Below are 16,695 nucleotides of genomic sequence, written 5' to 3'. Positions count from 1 at the left end.
TGGGGGCAAGCAGACCGTGAAAAAAATGGGGGCGAGCGTGTTTAGGGGCGGGTCTTCCGGTTACCCTTGTATGCCCTATTGACATGTGCACGTTTTGATTTAATGTATTGTAGGCCTAGGCTAGCATATGTCATTGTGCCATATATATTGTGCCGTCTGTCAGTGATCTAATTGAATTACCTTGCCTGGCTGTAATCTTATGACAGTGAGACTATTTTTAACTATGCTGAATCAACTCATTTGCCAGTAGTAGGCTATGACGTCATGGGCTTTACATGCGCTGTAAAAAAAAAAATGCACATTATAAAATAGCTGTAGGTTTTTCTGCTCGCGTCTTAAAGAGTGGGAGAAATAAGTTTAACAGTGTCTATTTCTGGCTTGCCATTCCCTTTATTCAGAAGAGTTAAGTATTTCCAGATGCGCACCAGACCTCAGACGTAACAATATCGCCATATTTGGTATGGCAGTAGCCTACATTATTAACATATTTCTACCTTCGCCAGCCAACCACAAAGCATTCCTGACAGCTTAAAGGGTTGTTAAATATGTTCTTCATGCAAGGAAATTCCTTTGCATTCCTTGAGTTAATTTACTTTTCACGCAATGTGTCCATCACGCTTTGGGGAAAAAATGGATCTAGTATCCAATTTTCCACAGGAGATGATGTTGGTTTGGGGGGGAGAAAAATACTTGGTCTAAAAGCCTAGTCTACGTTTCACCGGGGTCTCAAATAAGTCACATTCCACCCGAAGTTTGAAATTATTCTGTTTTGTCGAAGTTTTGATTTTGACCAAAGACTAACGAGATGCTTAAACGAATCCATAATGACCCTGAACAACTATCCGTATAGGAATATTTGACCGTAAAGCATGGTAGCTATTTTTTGTTTGTTTGTAGGCTATTCCTTAGGCTTAAAGTTTATACGAGGACTGGACATAACTTAGTCTTACATGACGATAGGCAGGAGAAAGCACAGAGCAATAGCCCAACTAACGGACATAATGCTTGTCTGGACCGCAGTGCTTCTTCGGTGAGTTGTATTGATTTTTGCTTTATGGTTTATTCTACTACCCTGCGTTATAATGTGGTGCATTAATTATACGATCGTTCCGGTTCGCTTATTATCGGTAACTAAGTAGAACTTTGTTTGATCGTTATTGTAAGCACAAACTCATTTGGTCCAGGTTATTATTTGCATCAGCCTAAGTTGTTTTTATTTGTAGGCTAACATATAGTGTGTCATACTTCCATACCCAAGACACTGGATGGTGATATGCAAAGGATGGCTTTATAGATCTGTGATTCTCAACCTGTGGGTCGGGACCCCCAGGGAGGTCCGGGTCCCCACATGATTTTTTTTTTTGGGGGGGGGGGTCCCCCAGTACAGTGAAGCGACAATTTAAGGACCTTTAAGACCTTTTTAATACCTAAAAAAAATAAATGAAAAAAGACAATCCTGCTTCAAAAGTAACAACAAAGTATTATGCCTACTATAAAAACTGGTCAAACATTGGTCAAATTGTCAAATAACATAAGAAAGAGGCAAAAATTGTGAAAATAGAGATCTTGTAGATCTGCTATTTTCACAATATTTATCTGTGGAACAGAGTCAAACTAAATGTAATGCCTCAACTCATACAATTCTGCTTGTCAGGGTGGGGGGTCTCCAGTTCAAATATGATTATTTTGGGGGGTCGTGGTGGCCTGAAAAGGTTGACGTAACTATGTTAGCCTATAGCTGATTAGTCTGAAATGACTCATTTTGTGTGACAACGATTATCCAGATGTCGATTCATATAACATGCAATATATTCATTGTTTTGCGCTATTCTTTTGGGGAATTTAGATAGACAGTCTGCCTCTGACAGATGAATGATGATATTGTGCGCGTGGCTGTATCCTTGTGCGCGTGTGTTTGGAGAGGGGGTGTGTCTGCTCGTCTGTGGTGTGTGTGTGTGTGTGTGTGTGTGTGTGTGTGTGTGTGTGTGTGTGTGTGTGTGTGTGTGTGTGTGTGTGTGTGTGTGCGCACGTGCGTGGCAGAACAACATGCTCATATTCCATTATGATCCATTCAATTCCAAGAGCTGGACATACGTTTTTATAATTGCATAATAGGACTACCTCTCAGACTGTGACAGCATTATGTAACTGAAATGACACATGTCACATGTAGGCTCTGTATAGGTGCTACAAGGCGATGATACCTGCTATACATCCTTTGGGCAAAGCAAGTTATTTTGCCATACAGGGTTAATCAAAATATTATTTTCATATCATTCATATAATGCAGGAATCTGAAAAGGTAAAGGATGTCAAGAATATTAAGAGAGGCATTTCCTCAACCTATATTTCATAGGGATTGGGGATTTAATATTCAGCGGAAAGATTATGAGCCATATATCCAATAAACAAATGAGCTAGATGGAAATAGTGCAAATATGCTATAGCCTACTCTGCTGTGTATTACATGTAGGACAATGTGTTTTAAGTTATACCAAAACGTTTATATCTGTAACAGTCCCATTATTTTGATCTTTGCAGTAGGCTAAACCATAAGTGGTGCCGCTTCAACCACATCTGGTGGAGCCTCTGTTTTCACTCATTCCAGAATGTACCAACCAGGTGTACCTATGAGGGCTTTCCTTCATCTAAACTAAGCCACATTCTTCAACATGGAGAGAGAGATTCTTCTATCTGGGCCAGACATCCATCGACAATATGGAGTGATGGAAAGAAGTCTGGGGTGGGGGGGCAGGAGGTGCTCCTCCTGGCTGGTGTGGAAAATGGAATGTGGGGCTCCTGGAATGTTCTGGAATGTTTAGACCAGTCAGGGATAATTGAGTGAATCTGGAATAAGAAAAGACAAACGTTGAGGTCCTGGGGTGTGGAAGAATGTGCTTCTGATGTCTAAAGAAACATTCCATCCATTCAGAGAGCTCTGCTGATGCTGGGCCTTCCTAAGATGGTAGGCACCGCATGGGGAATAGGGTATATGCAGGAGAGTGTGTTGTTGTTGCACACTTTGTGTCCATATTCACTAATCAACATAGTTCTGTATCACTTGTATAAGCACATGCTTATAGCCTACATGTTCTGAATAACATAATTAAAATTTTCACTGTTATTTATCATTGTGATGACCCATCCCATTTAGTTTGTGTGTAGCCTACTGTAGCTTATGTTTATATATATATATATATATATATATATATATATATATATATATATATATATATATATATATATATATATATATATATATATATATATATATATATATATATATATATATATACATACATACATACATACATACATACATACATACATACATACATACATACATACATACATTGTGCGTGTGCGTGTGTGTGTATCTCCCATCTTTGCCAAGTCTTGAGCCAATTCATGACAAATTGGGGGCTTGTTCCGTGCCATCTTGGTAAATGAATGAGGGTGTTCAGTACAAGGAGTTGCTTGGGTTGCTGTGCGCTTGATTGGTAAACGTGTTCACCTGTGTTACCGTGAAGTGGGGGAGACTTGGGTTGGCCTGTTCCATGCCCCTCCCGTTTGTATGCGAGAGCTGGCGAAAACTTCTGGGAACTCAGATTAGGGTTGGCCTGACCTTGGTTGATCAGGTGAAGTAATATTTTCCTGTTTTATTATTGAGTTGAAGCCTTAATTGCCAAGTTTTGGTCACGGCAGTAGTGAGGAAGTAGTAGCCTACAAGTATTGAAAATGCTTGGTTGGTTTATGTTTGGTTATATTTGTTGTATGCCCTTTTAAACAGTTACAGCAGTGTCTTCATATACCCCGTTAACAGCATATATTACACGGTTTGGTTTAATGCTTGATTCTGATTGGTCAATCGCTGAATTCAGCGGTTATGTAAGGGATAATGACCGATGATGAGCACAATAACAGACAGCTGTCTGATTAAAGACTCAGATTCAGAGCACCTGCTGCACTGCTTGAATTGTATGCTGTATGATCCAACATCCAACAACATGTCAGCCATGTAAACAAACACACAATGTAATTTACAACTAATCGCTGCTCTCAGAATGTTTTTGAAAACGAGAAATAGACGATGCAATAACCGAAAATTTGATTGATCGTTTTTGATTTTTTGATTTGATTGTGTAGCACTTATGGAATACTTTCATTACCATAAGCATGGAAATACTTCGTTTTGTTGTTAGTTTTGGGTCAATTTATCAATTAAGTACCCGTGTAATAAATGGGATAATTGTCTCTGCGCCAGTAGCCTATTTGTTTAGAAATAACCACCTTCAGGATCATTAACCATCCTGTCGGGTGTTATTTCTCAACAACTACCAGCGCAGCGACTATTATCCCTTACATAGCCGCCCATGTAATTACGCTTTTAACGTTAATTGTGGCTGTGTTTCATGTTACTGTGTGTGAACTGTAAGCTACAGGAGCTGGCCTGGCCAATGGCCATGTTGGCGCACACACACAGTAGCCTAACCTAACTAACACCTACAGTAGTCCCAGACTCAGAGACCTGCCATGCTGCAGAGATTCACGGGCTGTTTACGAGCCAGGGCGGACTGGACTGTCACTTGTCGGGCTGGCTGCCTGCGGAGGAGCCGCTTCACTGGGAACTGATACATTCATACACGTGATAATAGTCGACGCGCGTCATCAGAGCGCTGTCGCTTTGCCTGGAGACTGGAGTGAGTGGGGCTGACAGTTAGTTTAGCACGCCACTGTAAATAAATAAGAATAAAGAACAAACAACAACAAAAACACTCGGAGAACGCAAACAAACAAGCAAGCGAGTATCGGGTCAACTAACGGCGGTTAGTCTCATTCATTTGTTGTTTTCTTTTAGTTTGGAGGTTGGTTGTAAAGTAAAAACATGGCTGGTTTAATGGCAGGCTTTGGCCATTTCACCCACGCCGTCGTGCGGGGCATCCCCGCGTCCCTCGCCAAAGAGGCGCTGCGGACGGACAGCCTGGACGTGGACCTGACGGAGGCGCAGAGGGAGCATGAGGCGTACGTGTCGGTGCTGAGGCAGAAGCTGGGGCTGGAGGTGATCGAGCTGCCGCCGGACGAGTCCCTTCCAGACTGTGTGTTCGTAGAGGATGCCGCCGTGGTCTGCGGTGACACCGCGCTCATTACCAGACCCGGAGCCGAGAGCAGGAGGAAAGAGGTAAATGTAAATGTGTTGGAAAAAGAGAGAAGCGCAGGACATTAGATAGACCAGTGGTTCTCAAACTTTTTCATGTCAAGAACCCCCAAATTGATCATAGATGTATTTGGCTGCATCTTTAACCCCAGCTCAAAAATATTTTGTTCCAGGGATTTTTCAAAAATAGCAGATCTACAACCTTATAGTGCTTATGCGCTATGAGCTTGTAGATGTGCTATTTTTGAATAGCCAAAGTATAAAATATGGTTAAAGTGGTAAAAAAAAAAATTGACTTTGCGAACCAATGTTGTGGACCAAATAAAAGTTTGATGTGTGGTGTTTGGCTTCTCACACCCTTAGCTGCCTGACCTGCTTGCTAATGTTGCGCGTGACGTGCTGTTAGTGAATGGCACCATCTGTGCCATGGGATCATAATGTAACCAAGGGCTTGCCTATACAAAGGGATGTGGTGATTAGGCATCAGGCAACGCCCTATGAAAGAAGACCAGTTGCCTATAGTAGTCACTTGGATGAGACTATTTTAAAGCATCATCAGCGTCCATGTCCTGGTGAAAATCTGACCTTAAACTTGTCCCGCACAACAACAACACGTTATCAGTCAGCAGTTCAAAGATCATTCATGTTTTTCTATTGTCTATTGTCTACTTAGGCTAATTCCATGTTGTACATGTACTGTATGTAGGCTCCGGTCAGCAGCTGTCACTTCACATGGAGCAGAGCTGCTTATCAACACACTTGTTTGAATTGTTATCCCAATCTTTTACAGTAATGCTGACTAACCAGTTAGTGACTGGCTATTTAGGAACCATGACAACAGCTGCTCTTCAGTGTTGTAAGACATTACCGCTATTCCTCTTATTTGACTTATCTATGGAACAATGCATTTCCATAATTAAGATTAAAAAACGAGGACTTTATAGACAATTCTGCTGCATGCAGTTTTGGTTGTATTAGGCTGTAGTAGCAATTGTCTGTTAGAGAAAGCAGGAGAGACAGAAAAATAATGAGCGTGATGGTAGGGTAGCTTCTGTGAAAGCGGCTGTCATTTCACATCAGTCAGTCTCACTGGGCTCAGGGCTGCTAATGGTCCCCAGACACACTAGACTAGAGGCTGAGATATTGATCAGATATCCTGCTGCTTCCATCAACAACACAGACAGCTGTCATTTTTTCAGATTATGGGGCTAGGAGTAGGAACATTATTATTCACAGAAATACATCATTTTTGATCACACATTACACCCAGCTAACATTAGGGGAATCGGTACTGTGCTGAAACTGAGTACAGGGAAGTCTTTGGTCTGGAGAATTTAAGCAAAATGTGGATACATTTAAAAAGTGCAAGCATAATTAACATGAAGCACTTACACTTTTCAATGAAATGAATGATCATTATCTTCATTTGAGGTAGAGTGCACATTCATGATGTGATTCTGATATTGACTTACTCATAGTAAGGCTGAGTGCTGGAGATGCTGGAGACTACGACTATCAAGGTATTTGGATGAGGTGGATAGGAGTGGATGGGCCAGTGGAAGGGTGAACGGCAAAGACAAATGTGTAATTGTTTCCGTGAAGAGAAAATATAACTGCATCAGCTGATGATAGGCATTGCCTTTAGTTGATTATAAGTATGTAATGGTCACTATAGGACATACCATGTGACTTACAACTTATGCGTCTCATAAGATTGTCAAATCAAATAGTTGATAGATCATAATATATGTAAAATATACATACATTACAAGGTGCGAATAGAGCATATGCTCATAATGATAGCTCAAACTTAACGTGTAACAAAATGCATGACGTGTACACTCCTGTCAAGTTATATTTTGTATGGAAAACAGAATTTCGCCTTTTCAGCAATCCCAAGTGATCTACACTGCCAATATATTGGAAATATGCACCACACTAGGATAATCAATTGTCTTCATTTATGCACAGGAGCCTTGTAATGTTTTCGTTGTGATTTACTGACTTTTTTAAGCTGAAACAATTTTGCAAGTATTATATATTACTAGATTTTCAGGCCGCCATACTGCCTTCAAATCCGGCTCCATGTTAGGCTGATCAGAGCAATGGTCACCGATAGTGCCCCATATGTGTGCAATTTAGTTTTGGCAACGGCTAATGGCAGTTTGGGCCAAGTTTGGTGCGCATCAGAGAAACGGTGCGCCTTGCACGTCCGGATGTTAAGTTTGTGACGTCCACCAACCCTCTAGGCAATTTAATATAGGCCTACTATTGAAGTTGAATGAATAGAATCATTATTCTGATGAATGCTGTGAAAGAAGAAACATGTTCACATTACCCCAGAATTTCTATTTGTTTTGCTCAAAACACTTCAACCCAATAAGTGGTGCACGATTACTGTCACTCATGAAAATTCCAATCAAGTAAATTCAAGTGTATATCAGGAAAATCAAGGTGAGGATCTAAAGCTGTGCTTATCTCAGTTGGTAATGGCAAGTAATCACTTGTTACTGGTACTGTTTTAATGATTTTCTCTCTGTGGCTTTACAAGCATTTTCTGATTGTCACTTAGCCTGGTCCTCCTACCACTCAGCATTCAGCGGTTGAACATAAGCCTTCCACTGCTCATTATAGACTACATGGAATGAATTCTAAATATGTCCAGAGGTAATGTGAATCTCCGTTCCATTAAGCTGTGGCATAAAAAAGTCTTTTTAAATTGAGGAAATGTTTGTTTAAATGCAAGACATTATAGTGTACTGCAGACTGCAGTTTTTCCTTGAAAAGCACTCCCAAAAAAGAGGAAATGTGAATTTATAATGTAGGGAAGTAAGGATTAGTATGCTGTAGTATGCAATCTATAGCCACTTTGTTTGCTGAGTGAGGGCACAGCTGTTGACCTTTGATAAACTGACCTTTGATTTCTGGTTACCCATGAACCCATCAACAATTACAAATGGAAAGTATAGTGTATCAGTTAAAAAAAAAACACAGACATTGACCTATACTATTAATTTGCAGGCAGCTATTGCTGCAACCTACTGATAAAGTAATTTCACGAATTTATGAGAAACCATTTATACAGTCTGACAGCCGTGAATATATGATTTATTTTTTACAATGTAATGTGAATGAATTTGATTGGTCCTACTGTGGGCATATGGTAAATGATCTGCATTGAACACAGCAAAATACAAATCTGTAACTGTTAAGAGTGTACACATTGAACCAAGGGTCCATTTGGTTCTGTTTGTACTCTCTCAGAGTTTAAATAACACAGAGGATGTAACAGTGTCAATAGAGATCCCAGAGATTAAAAAAGAAAAGAAATATGATCAAATGGGGGTCTGCAGCCTAATACATGTCAAACTGGAGGTCCTTGAAATTAAAAACATTCTGAATCACTGGTGTAGAGCATCCAATGTATAGATGTTCCCCCAAGGACTGAAAGACTAACTGGCTGTGTAACTGAGTCATCACGAAATCAAACGCATGACTGAAGCAGACTGTTAATGTGCTAATCCTCTCAAAAGATGTGCCCAAGTATTCAGATTTCCAGGGAGGAAGTGATTTCAATGTAATTCAGGAGGAAATGATAAGGTTACACTGGATTGCATTAGACTGACAAGGCTAAGTGTCTCTGTTACACAGCTCTGTCTGATGCCCAATTTGTGCTCAGTCGCACGAAGGTGTCGCGATCCCAAAATAGCAGATCTATAAGCTCACAATGCCTCACATCCGTGATGCATAGTGAGCTTATAGATCTGTCATTTGTATAGATTGCCTATTTTCAGCATGGGACACCGTCGTACGACTAAGGATAAATCACGCTTATTATGCCTGTTAACTAACTCTAGCGGCAATTTGTTGAGCCATTGATTTCCTGTTCTAGGACTTTGTTGATAACATTAACACAACAGAGACACCTTTGGCAGTGTCCAGGCACTGGTTTTGTTTACTTTCTTGACATTAGCAGGCTTTCATTGTGCCATACTGGCTCACGCACATGTTTTAGCTTGATAAATCACTTTGGCAATTGGCTGTGGTAGTAAGATTGGCTAAGGGCAGAAACACGTAGAGTACATTGGCTATTAGTCAAACAAAGCCAAAATATAACTTATCAGCGGGACTGGGATGAGTATAGTACTGAGCATTAAAGTCCAATCAGTTAAAGTCCAGTCAAAGAGAGTAATAGCTTCGGGTGAGGCATGAGAAGAATGTTCCCCTCAGAAGTCCTTATCTACCTTGAGTTAAACACTGATAACGTGTCAATTTGTCATTGCATTGAGCTCTGTATCTCAACAACTAGAAGGGCACGGAGAGAGCGTAGCTGAAAGAGAAGTAGCAAAACTTTGATAGTCGTGGCAAATCCTCAGTGTTAAATTAACTCTGGAGAGTTAACAAATGGAACCAAATTCCATTTGTATACTCTTAGAGTTAAATTAACACTGAGGATTTTGAAGCCATGCGACAGGATTTGTATTATCAAAGCTTCTTAGAGTGGGAGTGGTGGTGGGCTTTCTTTGCTTAAATGTGTATATGTATGCTGAAGGTAATGTTAAATGTGGGTGTTTTTCATTTAGTTTTTTTGTGTGCCACCATGACATTAACTGTACAGGAGCTGTCTATGCTGTTAAACATTAACACCTAAATGGAACACACCCACTATTAAGGTTATTGTGTTCAGCTGTGTTTTTATCTGTCAAAATGTCAGCTGTGAACTCAGCAAGTTTCATGTGAATCTGACCATTAGATTTTGAGATATGTTGTGTGCCAATAGGCATTGTGGCTTAAGGGTGGCACTTGAGGAAAGGCCATGGGGTCACCTAAAGCAGTGGGGTTCACCCTTTGTGGGGCACGAAGGTGCACAGCAAATTCCATGCCAATTCAAAAAGTCATTTTCAAGATATCTTATTTGAGTGGAAAGTGTTGACTGGACAGATGGACCAACATTACCATCCTTAAAGCCCTGCCTCTAATGGGGCTTTGGGTTTCAATCTCACATCCAACATGCAGTAAGTTTCCCGAAGTCTGGTAATCTAGTTTCTGTAGCCTGGCTCCCTTCCAGGTTTTTGAAAGTGTTTATCAAGAGGCTGATGGAGTCATATGACTCTTTAACATCAATCCCATCCTGCACCTCTGGCTGTGGTGGCACTCTCTGTTGCCTTGATTGTTGAATCACATCTCAACGCCTTCCCTCCTTTCCACCTCAGCACCTTATTTTCACATTTTCACTCTTCTCCTTCTCAGTGGTGCACAAGCAATTACAGCAGATAAGATGCTCTATTTCAGATATCTAGCCTGCTTAAATGCTCCATGAGGCAATGGCAATCACTGCTCCGCCAAACAATGAAAGAGCCTAAAAAGGAATTCAAGTGAATGCTGGACTGCTGGTGATCTTTTCAATCTATGAGGTAATTAACATGATATAAAACCTAATAAAAATAAAGAAATATTCCAGCACACATAGACTACTAGGACACTGTTGTATTAACAGATTAAATCGAGAAGTAGCAAACTATGCATTTCACATGTTGCTTAATCAGATATGCTACTGTCACAGAGCAAATCTTGAGTAATGTAAAATCATGTTCTTCTACAAAAAGGGTATTATCAAAGGTATTATCAGTGGTAATAACAAGGGCATAACTCATACTTGCCAATTTAAGTCTGGACATTTCTAGAATGGAAATTTCTGTTCCACAGACCCAATATTTAGGTCACTTTTTACAGACGTAATATTTAGGCTCAGCCGTTGGAGTTTATGTGTCCGTGCAGGCCCCTTTCCGGTCATGCCTGTGGAGTTGACCCCAAACTAATAGCAGACAGCACAGAAGCCCTGTTTTGACTAGACAAGCTGCAGATGTAGATTCCTTGCCATTCCTCCCCACTCCTCCATGACTTCCTTTACTGAACTGACCTGGTTTCCTTCTGGAGAGGTGACATCCATATGTGAAGAGAAGGGGAGCCCTGAGCCCCGCCGGTTACATGTGGGATCGGGTCAGCGTGCCTTCCCCAACTGCCTGTCACATTCCTGCTACTTTTAACCTGCCCTTCCTCTTTCTGTTTACCTGTCTGACTCCTGAGTCTCACATGCACGCTCATTCCATTGCAGCGTTCCTTCTTCTTTTCTTCTCTCATTTTTCTTCATGCAAGGTGCCACCGAAAATATAAGAAACGCCAAAATAAACATTTCGGTCGTTTTTGTTTCAAACTTGTTTCCTCTTCTCCAACATCAACTACAACTTCATTGTCACATCACGAGTTTACAGGTGTAAAAGAGTTAGTGATTTTTTTTTACAAGCTCCCAATGCTTTCCAATTTCAAAATGAGTCATAAGAACATACGAAACAAAGTCAGATAACAAGACATGTCAAAAATAAAAGGGTTCAAGGTCAAAATAGAAAATATTTTGACAATGTGAAAGTGAGATAATTTATTAGCGTGTATCAGACATGGACGTTTGCGCATAGAGATAGTGTCAGTTTAGCAGCAAGTAATAGCCATAATGTACATAAAGTGACAATGCCTGTGTGATGACGCACGGTACTGTATGTCGCCAAGACTGACATGGCGACAGGGCTCAGTGCTTGTTCAACAGTCTGATGGTTGACAGGTGGAAACTGCTCTATAGTCTGGTGGGATGGCTTTTGATACATTTCTTCTTTTTCGTCGGATAATATTTTTCTCACCTGTTTTAGTGTCATGACACACAGTGTTCAGCTCTTGTGTGAGAAATGCTTAATTAACACTCGTACAACGATGTTACGCACCCTGGAAATAGCAGATCTACAAGCTCACAATATATCACACTGTGACATGTTGTGATCTTGCAGATTGGCTATTTCAGGCATGCGACACTGTTGTACAACAAAGTATAAATCAGGCTAAAGGCGGCACGCGTTTGCAACCTTCTGCATCCCATGTGTGCTGGCAAGGGTAGAGCAAAGAGAGAGAGGGCTCAGTGTGAACACACAGAACAAACCTCTTTTCCACCCATGGTGACCTTGGACCCTGCACTCATTTAGCCCTCAGTTCACCCATATTCAGTGGTGGAAGATGTACTCAAATGTTTTACTTAAATAAAAGTAGCAGTAAGTAAAAGGCCTGTATTTAAAAAAATGACTTGAGTAAAAGTAGAAAAGTATTGGGATCAAATATATTTAAAGTATCAAAGTAGAAGTAAGCAAATCTTTCAGAATGTGTCCTAAGTTTTTCGAAAATAGCCGATCTACGAGCTCACAACGCGACGCAATGTGAAGCGTTGTGAGCGTGTAGATTGGCTATTTTTGAATAGACAAAGTATAAACTAATTGGTTAATGTAATATGTTTTGTAATAATAATTAACTTGTAACTAAAGCTGTCAAATTATTGTAGTGGTGTAAAGTTTTTTTTTTTTTACCTCTTAAAGTATTAAAAAAATGACATACTCAAGTGAAGTAAAAGTACCATTACGTAACATTGTACTCAAGTACAGTACTTGAGTAAATGTACTTATTTACTTTACACCACCCATATTCATTTACCCACCACCACTCCAGTGCTGCACACTGCTAGACAGCTGCGGGCCACTTGCGAACAGAAACTCCTCTCAGCCCCTCAGTGTGACCAGGTCATGCTCAGCCGTCACCGGGGGTGTGTGAACGTCTGGTTTTGGTATGCGAGTCCCGCGTAGGGGAAGACAGGAAGCGGACCAGCCACGGCGGGGTTGGGAAAAGTTGCAGATCAGGTCAGAGGGAGCACAGAGTAAAGTCCAGACAAGAAGCTCTGTCAGTCGGAGATGATGTTTCCTATTGACTTTCATGCTCCTCTGATAGAAGCCGCATTCAGTTTCTGCTTTCAACTCCATATTTCCTTGATTTGGATTATCTTGAACAGATCCTTTATTTGTGTAAAATGGAGTAACAGATGATAAAGTAATCATATGTGATCATTAGTTCATATATTTTGATTTGCCCTTTGTTAAAAGATTCTTAACCACTGGAACAATAGCATCTCTATTCTGGAGCGAACACTCAGCCGCGAAGATACTTGATCTATAGCGGAAAGAGGAGAAGGCCTAGCATAGAGCCCGGAGGGACTCCGGTCAACTAAATATAGGGCTTAAATGACAAGTTCAAACATGCATACATATCAAACTATTGGCTGTAGGGATGCACCGATATATCGGCCGTATGTCTGTATCGGCAGTATCGGCCAAAAAAAAAGAAGCAATATCGGTATCTGACTGATATCAAAATTAGAGGTTTTACCCAATATTTTATTTGATAATATTTAGGTTTCAATGTGAAGCTGAAAAAGCATTTTGTGATGATGAAGGCTGCAAATACAATCCGCATTTTATGGAGAAGCTTTCAAAAGAGTCAACAAGTTGGAAATGTTAAAATAGCGAAAATACTACATAACTTAATCTTAATTAGTAATACTGTGCATCAGTAGGCCTAATAAATCGGGTAATAAGAATGCACTGTTTGTTAGAATTCTGCATTTGCACCCAGAATCACAGTTTCTGTATAATAAGTGTAAGGTAAACACTACTGGAAAATGCAATGTTGGTATCTGTCTATTTGACCTTGCAAATACGGTAATCGGATATCGGACAAAATTTCAATATTGTTTATTTATCTTAAAAAAATGTATTAACCAACCAATTAGACAATTAAAGCCTATATACTTCCCTTTTCCCTCTACCAAATCTCTTTTTTCCAAAAATAGGCAATCTACAAGCTCACAACGCATCACAATGCAACATGTTTTGGGCTTGTAGATATGCTATTTTCGCTTAATGTACGCCTATTATGACCTGCCCAGAATAGGGAGGCTAGGTATGTAGTTAAGGTGAACAATGGAACTATTGACCTCTAAATTGTGTGCCACGTGTCTCTCAGCATGTGCACCTCATGAGCCCGAGGGATGATGTAGAACACAAATTTGGGAGCAGGGGCCTTACCTGATAACTGTCAAACAAGGGGTGGGACAGATCTACATACCAGGCCGCTGAACAGAAATCTTACAACATATAATTATTGTTGAGGTGCAATAAAAAAGTTCACATCATTCGTTTTATTGCATCATTATTCCTAAGACCTCATGTAAACTTTGTGCCTAGTACCAGATCACATTTGATCATTTGTTGCTGCAAACTATGTTCGGAGTTCTGTGCAAGGATCCCACTGCTGCAACATATTCTATTGATATATTTCAGGCACAACATACAGACCATATTGTAGCTTTAGCCTGGCCCTGCATTAAAGTGTATAGTATTCTCATGACCTGTCAATCATCATAAATGGATGGCAGTCTCTTTGATTTAAATGCATTGTTTTTGTTTCCATTGTGAAAAAGAAACCTAGAATTGCAGGGTGTGTATGAGTGTGTGCGTGTGTTTGCATGCATGTGTGCTTGCATATGCAAGTGTGTGTGTGTGTGTGTGTGTGTGTGTGTATATAGTGTATATATAAGAGTTTAATGGACTTCAGACTTTGGACAAATGTATTACGATGGAATAGAACAGACAGCTGTTGTGAATAGTGTACCATGTGTTAGCCATGCATTAGTATACTCAAGTGCCCCCCACTAAAACTCACATACTTCAGTGTTTACAGTACACCAAGTTTCTGCCAATTTGCATTTTGCTAAGCAGTGCAGAAATCAATCTGGTCTAATTGAGATAAATGTCCTCGAGCTCACATAAACTCGGTTAACTCTCTCTCCCTGTCGCACTTCCTCAACTCCTGCTTCTGTGTCCTCCTCTGCTTTTCTCTACACTCCCTCATAGCAACTGATAGCAACTGTCAACATCAATTGATTCAGGGATATACAGAGCCCCAACAAATCTTTTGTGTCCTGTAGCCGTAGATATCACTTGTGTCTGTCAACTCTACTGAGTGTTATCGTTAAATACTTGGCATTATTTTCTGCTCTCTGAACAACAACAACAACACCTCTTTAATAGCCTCTATTTTCTCTGGAGGCCGGCGTTATTGCCACCTTTGGTAAACGTATAGAATTGACTCAGGAGCTGTTGTGTTAGAGTCAGTTGCATGGGCCACATGGCACTGCTGCTGGATAGAAACATTGCGTCACCTTTGTTTTCCGAAGAATAGCCTTAATTTTAGATGAATGTCCAATTATTTAGAAAATTCTGTGGATTTTGGATGTGTTTCATTAGCATACTCTACTTGCTCATCGAGACAATTCCTCCTAGTGCTTCTGCAATTTCAGGTCGAATATATTTTTCTAGATGGGTTGCCTTTGAGCATGGTGCTTGCTTTGCAGACATTGAGCGTGTTATAAACTCTTCACCCCTTCTACTCCCAATTCTTGCAGGGTTGGGTTTTGTATTTACATGCCAAGATTAAGCCAGCGTGAAGCAGACCCCTGAGGTTCAACTGCACATTGCTATGAACTCAACATCCGTTCCAACACATAGCTTAAAATAGACTGGCCTTTAGAAACCCCCTGCAGTTATTCAGGATATAACTCATAACAAAGTGACTCATTTAAAGCTGGTTAAAAGGACAAAAATCCTCACAGACACGGCTCACCCATTCCACACAGAGAAAACATGCACCTGCAGACATGAGCCTACCTACATTCCCCCTCCCCCCCACTCTCTCTCTCTCTGCCGTTCCCTCACCTATACACACAGACGACTCACAGACTAGTCACGCATGGCAACTTCATGTTTTTGTTTTTGGATGCCATCCTGGCAGGGCAAGCTAATGCATGGCCAAAAATTAGTGTTTTGCACATCTGCTCACTTCTTACACTCGAGCATACCAAGCCAATATTGTTTCATAATTATCTTTCTGATGAAAACAGATACTTCACCCCCATCATCACTTCTCCCCCAATGGTGTTCTTGTCTTAGCATGGCTTATTTATTCTTATCCGTTTTCCCTTCCCTAGCAAATTGAAACCCTTTGTAGTGTTACAGATTTATAGGAATCCGACCAGAAACTAAATGGGAACTCGGAGTTCTGTGACAAATCAATGACACATACACCAATCATGGGCTGATTACAACTCCCAAGTTTGACAAATTCATTTGTTGTCTATTCACGTATTCCCGTGCCTTCTCTCAATATTTGCCTCATCCATCATGGTGGGTAGAAAGCGTAGCTCTGTTTTATGGCGTTGCAATCTTTGATAAGCAGCATATCTGGCTGATTTTGTTTCACTGAGATTGCTTCCGCCCTAAATGAGCATTTTCTTTCAATTTGTTATTCAGCCCGATTCTACTGTCCCTGGAGCAGTCTTTTATCATGCTGGAATAATAGACATTGTTCAAACTAAATTGAACAGCGAGTCAGTGTTTCAGTATCAGAGAATCTTAGCTCTTTTAACAGTATGTGGTCACATGGATTGCCTCAATGGAAATGGGACGGTCCCCTATAAGCAAAGTCAGATTCTTGAATTTGAAAATAAGAAGTGGTATTGGTGGGGACGTGGTTAGTAATTTAGGGGTTCAAGGGATACAAGTAACAATGAATTTATAATAAGACAAATAGACACAGTTCTACTGTGTTTATGACAC

General features: G+C 40.5%; 2 protein-coding genes across 3 annotated transcripts in view; one reads left to right on the top strand and one right to left on the bottom strand.

The window, feature by feature from the left end:
* mpl (MPL proto-oncogene, thrombopoietin receptor) overlaps positions 1-16,695 on the bottom strand; it is a 186,486-nt gene that overhangs the window by 85,742 nt on the left and 84,049 nt on the right. The window lies entirely within an intron of this gene.
* ddah1 (dimethylarginine dimethylaminohydrolase 1) overlaps positions 704-16,695 on the top strand; it is an 86,572-nt gene continuing 70,580 nt past the window's right edge. The window contains exon 1 of one of the 2 annotated variants that reach the window (XM_084066679.1): positions 704-1,030. Coding sequence is in view for 1 of the 2 variants with exons in the window: in XM_084066677.1 (XP_083922803.1) it covers positions 4,886-5,179 (294 nt within the window). In the remaining variant the exon portion in view is untranslated. Of the gene's footprint in view, positions 1,031-4,581; positions 5,180-16,695 lie in introns of those variants that run through there. The other variant, XM_084066677.1, reaches the window with a different exon arrangement.

This window comes from Gymnoscopelus microlampas, assembly GCF_963454915.1.
Source record: "Gymnoscopelus microlampas genome assembly, chromosome: 9".
In the NCBI taxonomy this organism is placed as follows: Eukaryota; Metazoa; Chordata; class Actinopteri; order Myctophiformes; family Myctophidae; genus Gymnoscopelus; species Gymnoscopelus microlampas.
The sequence above is the reverse complement of the archived record's forward strand: the minus strand, read 5'-3'. Positions and strand labels throughout refer to the sequence as shown.